Source organism: Kryptolebias marmoratus, linkage group LG21, assembly GCF_001649575.2.
Source record: "Kryptolebias marmoratus isolate JLee-2015 linkage group LG21, ASM164957v2, whole genome shotgun sequence".
Classification (NCBI taxonomy): domain Eukaryota; kingdom Metazoa; phylum Chordata; class Actinopteri; order Cyprinodontiformes; family Rivulidae; genus Kryptolebias; species Kryptolebias marmoratus.
In genome coordinates this window covers 5,126,640-5,133,022 of record NC_051450.1, presented here as the reverse complement: position 1 = coordinate 5,133,022, position 6,383 = coordinate 5,126,640, and the positions used below count along the sequence as shown (strand labels likewise).

Sequence of the window (6,383 nt, the reverse complement as noted above, 5' to 3'; positions counted from 1 at the left end):
CTATGGTCTTAAACTTTTGATCAGCTGAAAAAAATCATGTTTGAGTGTAAATGCAGTTTTCAATTAATTCCCCGCTCAAAAGTTTTTGTCTCTTGCACTGATTTTTTCCTTTAACATTGTGAAGCTCTACTTAGAACCTTCTTAAGATCCAATAGTGAAAAATGCAAATTCTTGCAATTTTTTGACTGGTCTTAAGATTTTGATCAGGAGTGTATATAAAAAAGATTAAAATGTTTATTTCCGCAGGACAGATTGTTTAGCTTTTAGTTAAAACACTTTTGCCAGCAACCTGAGCCACTTATCATGAAAACTTGGCAAAGCGTTTTATAAAAAACTAATCTTTCTTGGCAGAGTTGTTTTTTGTAAAACTAAACATTTCTGCATAATGATCCTGCCACCTTTGTGTTTTAGTGTAGGGACGGCACTAATCAGGTGATGCTCCCTGAAAACTTTCCTCCAAATCTGCTGCTGGGAACCGTGGCCGAACTGTTAAATCTTTGCTTTGTGACTTCAGAGATGCACAGATACTGACACCAGAATCGAGTCTAGGTGTGATACCACAGTACTGACTGTGGTATCACACCACAGTACAGTACTGACACCACTTGCACCTCAACTGAGTAGTCAGGTGGTACAGGAGGAGCTGTGTCTGCTGTGTGGAGGTACGTTTTTTTTAAACCAAAAAGTTGTTTGCTAACAGAAAATAACCACCACCAGTGGAAAAAGAAGCCGTGTAGCGGGATTTCAAAGTCAACGATGGTGACAAAATGAAGCGGTCTGCAAATTACCCTCAAAGTTGTCATGAGGAGAGAGTGAAATTGAGCACTTTAAGCAGCTTGATAAGCATGGAAAAAAACCAACATGACGCCAAAGTTCAAAGCTTTTACTAACTACTAACAGGAAACAGCTATAGTCTCTCATCAGGATCCAGCGAATATACGCATCTGAGCATGAATATCCCGACAATCTCAGTGCTCACCTGTGGGTGCTTCTGGAAAAGACTGTTCTGTCCTGGCTCAGTTTGAGGACTTAACACGAAAAGTCAGCTTCTCTGATTTTCAAACATATTTTCAAAGTAGGAGTAAAAAGTGCAATGGCATTTATCAGCACTTCTGTGTTTTGTTTGTTACCACCTACAAAATACAGTCGTTCATACATTCTACCTACTTATAGGTCTTACTCCATGGCTTTTTGTGTTAGCGTGTGCTTTTTACCCAGTGTCGTCGGGCATGTCTTGATCGGCCTCTGCAGCAGACGACTCCACGTCGGCATCTGCGCTGCTTTCACTGCCCTGAGCTGACAAACTGCATGGAGACTCCGGGCTCACACACTCTCCACTGCAATGCACATCCAACCGCAAGAAACAACACATTACAAACATCTGTGCTATATGCCCTCTTATTCCAACTTCTCCCTTCTTCTGCATGTGTTAATGTTTGCATGAATCAACTGACTTAATGTGTTTCTCCAGTAAGAGGATGGCTCGCTCCCGCTCCTCCAGCTTCCTCTTTAGAGAGGCAATCTCCTTCTGCTTCTCCAGCAGCTCCTTCTGGAGGCGATAGTTACTTTCCTCAAGAGTCTCACAGAACGCCTGAAGGAAGAAAAAATTTTAATAAAATGCAGCCACATGTTCTGTCATCACCATGCTCGTAACACTATCCCTGCGTTGGCTGTGACCCTCAATCGTTTAGCGGAGGGAGGGTTTGCAGGTGATTTATTGGAACATTTTGCGATCTTGATAGGTTTTTCATATACTGTGTAGCCCCATTGAACATTTTACATTTCATAGTTATTTACATAGAACTCTGTGGTTGTTTGCATGTAAAAACAGCAGCAGCGGCAGCAAGGTGTAGCTCTTCCTGTACAGCTTGGGGCACTTCTTGTAGGAATATCAATATTTTTGCTGGAATAACAATGTAATCTTAAATTAACAGAATGTAAAGGTTTAGAAAATAGCATTTGCATGAACTATTATGAAACACCTGAGCTCAGATTAGCTGTCAGCTCAGCAATCTGGTAAGAACTTAACTTTATTTCTCTAAATTGAGATATCATTATATTATATATATTATTTTAGCAATTCATAACCTTTCCACTATGCGAGTCTTTTTTTATATACTGTCCAGCACCTGGTATTAAGAAGCCAAGCTGTTTCCTAACTGTGCTTTTCCAAACAGAGAGCTTTTATCGACACATCTCACCTCCCAGAAAAAAATAAATAAACAGCATCCGTTTCTGCCATCATAGTTTATTTTGTAGGAATTATAAGGCCAAAACTATTGCAAACCAACTATAAGGTTAGGCTTGAGGGAGCTTGAAGAGTCAAAGAAAAATTGAATAATCACTGATGAATTGGAGGAGTGTTTTTGCTTAAAATGTCTATCCTTACTCTGAACTGTTCCTTTAAAGGTGCCCGTCACTGAAACATATCTGGCTCAAACGAAGTAGGTTGGACACAGAAGTCAACAACAGATAACAACACAGTGTGTGAGGTTTATTTCCTGGATCGGTGGCACAATAAGGAAGAAATTTAGCCAAGGCTCCCTGGCACCCAGTAAGGTTTTCCATGGAACAACCTACCTGTTGGACCTGTTGGACCAAACACCACCATGAGGGTGGAAAGTCTGCCATTAAATACAATAAAGCCACTTCATGTTTGCGTAAAATAGAAGACTGAATATGGTTCTATAATTGTAAACATGGGGTCATTATAATACCGAACTTTACTTAAAAACACTGAAAACTGCTGTTTTACTATTTTTTTTAAAAACAAATGAGATGTTTTGTGTCTTAAGAGTACCATCACAACACTGGTAATAGTGTTCTGCTTCATGTATGAGCAAAGCGTGTGTGTCTGTTTTTAATGCATCAAATCTGCAGAGTAGTCACCTACTCAGAGGCTGAACTAATCCTACCAGAAGCGAACAGGTCTGAATAGTGGACTCAGGATGCAGTGAGCTCCAGTTACTCAGGTCCCATTTGCACATTGTTTTAACAGGATAAATGTGAAATCTGTCCTTGGTTACATTTCAGGATGAAGATCTTAAAACAGAGCAGAACTTCTCTCACACACAGGTCTTCCCACTAGGGTTTAATTGGGTTGTGATTGCAGCCGTCACATTTATAAGCAGGAGATGAAACGTCAGCTCTGATGGAAAGTGGTCACCGATTGTGCTGAAACACTTCGAGCACTCTACTTCTGACTCGATCCTGTGGAAGCATGTTGACGTGCAGAAAAACAGTTTTTCAGCTCCTAGAACTCGACATTTGCTGCCAGCAGTAGAGTTAGAGTTATCTCCTTTACCCATCAACTAACTATGCCCTTTCCTTAAGGTTGTCTACAGATCTGCAAACAGCTGGGAGTGTGTGTGCACTTACCCTGCTCTCCTCGAGACTGTCAAAAGGCCCAGGTGGGTCGTCGAGACAAAGAAACTCTCTCACAGGCAGGCTGTAGAAAAGAGCAAACACCAAAACATAAATCTGTGTGAACAAGTGAACAAAACCATTTCAATTAGTCAAATATTTCTGTCACTATTGGTTAGGGTACTTCTATAAACCACCAACGCTAAGGCAAAGATGTCTACATCCCAGTTTTCTTGTTGCAGGGAGCATTTTGTTACACTCTGAATGGCTTTATAACATCAGAAATAATCAATTATGAAGCTAACTAAAAAACACTGTTTGGTTTGTCTTATACACCAGTTAGATATGTCCTTGTGCGCAACCAGATTCTGCAGAAAGGCCTGAAGTCCCAGCTGTCTGTCGTCCAAGAAGTCGCTGTCGTAGTTGTCTTTAAACCACCTCTTAGGGGGCAGCGAGAGCCGGAAGCCGGGAAATATTTCTTTTAGCTAGAACACACACACACATCATGAGGAATGAGTAGCACAGGCTCACTCCTACAAAATGCAACAAAAGATACAATATTTATAATATTACAATAAAGCACTGATAAAATCTAAATGTGGCCTGAAGACCCGAGGGGGTTTAGACACTCCTCACTAACTGTTCCCAGAGCTCCTGGAGCTGAGAACAAAATGTTTGGTGCTTTTCCTGAACGGCCTCCTATTATCGCTGACCTCATTAGGAGCCTGAGCTTTAACAAGAGGAGCTGTGGGAAAAAAAAACAGGATCTGAAATTTCACCCGCAACTGATCGGTACGTTTAAAGGTGGCTTCGACATGAAAACATGTTGAGCAATGTCTGCCAGCTAAGCAAGCGTTTCAGAGCTGGGCAACTTAGTGGTGCACGCAAAAAGTATTTAAAATTTTTTATACACTTTTTTTTCCATCCGCACCCCCAAAACCGCTACCTTTCTCTACCACTTTACACAGTAACACCTACTACAACATACAACATGTCATGGAGAAAGGGTCAAAAGACGTTGGACTCCTTTTTTTTTTCGAAGTCAGAGGAGTATGAAGAGCCAAAGCAGACAAAAGTTCTACGTACAGACCCGCGTGCGAGGCCGAATGAGTTGCGCGCAACACCCAATGATATGCGCAAGACAGTGAAAGACATTTTTTTAAGAAAAAAAAAAAAATCAAAAACCTATTTCAATGTAATGTATGTGAAAATGTTTTTATGGACCCCCTCTTTTCTTTGTTTATTCTGTTTAAGTCAGTAAAGACAAGACTGTTTCTTCTTGGTTTGAGTATACTAAAAGCAGCAATCCTGGAAATTCTCTCAACACCAAGAAGGTGTTGAGAGAATTTCCAGGATTGCTGCTTTTGTGGACCACTTTTTTAGGGTCTTCATTGAAGCTCCTTGTACAACGTATAGGCAATATGTGCTGAACGTGCATATTGGCTCGCTCCATCATCAAACAAGCATTGAGATGGCAACTCAAAAGCAAAAGTAAACAGTAGCTAAAATGAAAATACATTACACTGACTAAAATGAATTAACCAACCAATAAATAAAATGTAATATCTCTAATGTTTTTCATGTTCTTGGCTTGTCAATCAATTTGTATTTATTTTAACTGTATTTTTTTTTTAAGTATTACAAATGTGCCTTTTTCGTAAAACTGTAGTTATGTAAATATCTGACACAAATATCTTACAATATCACATAATAAACAGCCATATTTTCAACTTTCCTAATTTTTAAAAAATAAATCAATCACGGTCGGCCAGCGATCGGCCGGCACCACCTACCACCGGGCTTATCCTCTTTTCTGGGGGAAACCCTGAAAGAGGTTACAAAAAATTACACCTAAGGGTTTATTTTAATAAAATAAAGGCTCAAGTTTAAATAAAACCTTAGTCTTTTGTTTTATTTGTGATTTTGTGAGGCATTTGGGTTCCAACTGATTGCCCTGTACTGGTGTGTTGTGGGCGGAGCTTATAAAGGCAGGTCATTTCTCTCTCCTTCCAGCCAGCAGCACCTTAGGGTGCTTCGTGAATCGTCCTTTTTTCGGTCAACTGACAGCAGTTTAAAGTCTAAATTCTCATCTGGTGTCCATTATTGACTAATACACTTTATAATCTACTGTGATGATGGATTTTGCTACGTGAAGCTGTGTTGGGCTTTATAGAATATTAGGATTTTGGTTTTTGGTGGCGGCGTAAAATCACAACCTTTAAAGTCAGAATCTTAATAACTCTAAGCAATTGCCAATCATCCAAAATCTAACAAATGCAACATGAACTTTACATTACCTTTTGTGAAAATCAATCTAAATACTGGCAACCATTCGCACTGATTATCAAAAACTCACTTGAACCCATTGGATATTTACAGTTTAAAGCACAATCAGGCACTTCTGCAAGTCCAGCACCTGTGGAAAAGACAGGAAGAGACAACAGGACATACAGCAGGGCGTTCCTGTTTGCTTTTTGTGTTTGTTTTACTTTTGTGGTATAAAAGAAATGTGCATAGCCCTGAATGTCTATGCTTGCTTCTGTTCTGTTTGACTTTCTGTCCTTTGTAAAAACATGCCACTCTTCCATATGAACGACCACTAATAGGCTCCAAATGTTCCGCTTCTGTAATCAGTGATAAACACTCTTTTTTTCTGAAATCCTTGACAGAACTGTTCCCCTAGTTGGCTTGGGCCTCTGAGCGGTCCGTTTGGAACAGAAGGCCTCTTTGTGCAGCTCGGACTGCTTCCACTACGAACTCAAACACAAAGCAACCTGACAGCAAGTGGCCGATAACTAGTGCTGGCCGATATAACGATACATATCGTGGGGACGATAGAAAAGTGTCTATCGTGATATATTTTCTTCTATCGTCTCTATCGTTTTTATCGTCTCTACCGTTTCTGTCGTTTCTATCATAATTGTATCAATGATTCATGTAAATATTTCATAACGTAGGCTACGACGAATGTATTAGTGTTGTCACTTTGCATACATTCAGTTTATATAAGTAATAAATAA

At 39.9% G+C, this 6,383-nt stretch overlaps 1 protein-coding gene across 3 annotated transcripts in view; it reads right to left on the bottom strand.

Annotated features, from left to right (window-relative positions):
• snx16 (sorting nexin 16) overlaps positions 1-6,383 on the bottom strand; it is a 15,568-nt gene that overhangs the window by 6,416 nt on the left and 2,769 nt on the right. For all 3 annotated transcript variants that reach the window (XM_017436913.3, XM_017436914.3, XM_017436912.2), the window contains exons 4-7: positions 3,700-3,848; positions 3,379-3,448; positions 1,455-1,591; positions 1,215-1,337 (exon numbers count right to left, since the gene is read on the bottom strand). In XM_017436913.3, the coding sequence (XP_017292402.1) occupies positions 1,215-1,337; positions 1,455-1,591; positions 3,379-3,448; positions 3,700-3,848 (479 nt within the window). The remainder of the gene's footprint in view (positions 1-1,214; positions 1,338-1,454; positions 1,592-3,378; positions 3,449-3,699; positions 3,849-6,383) is intronic.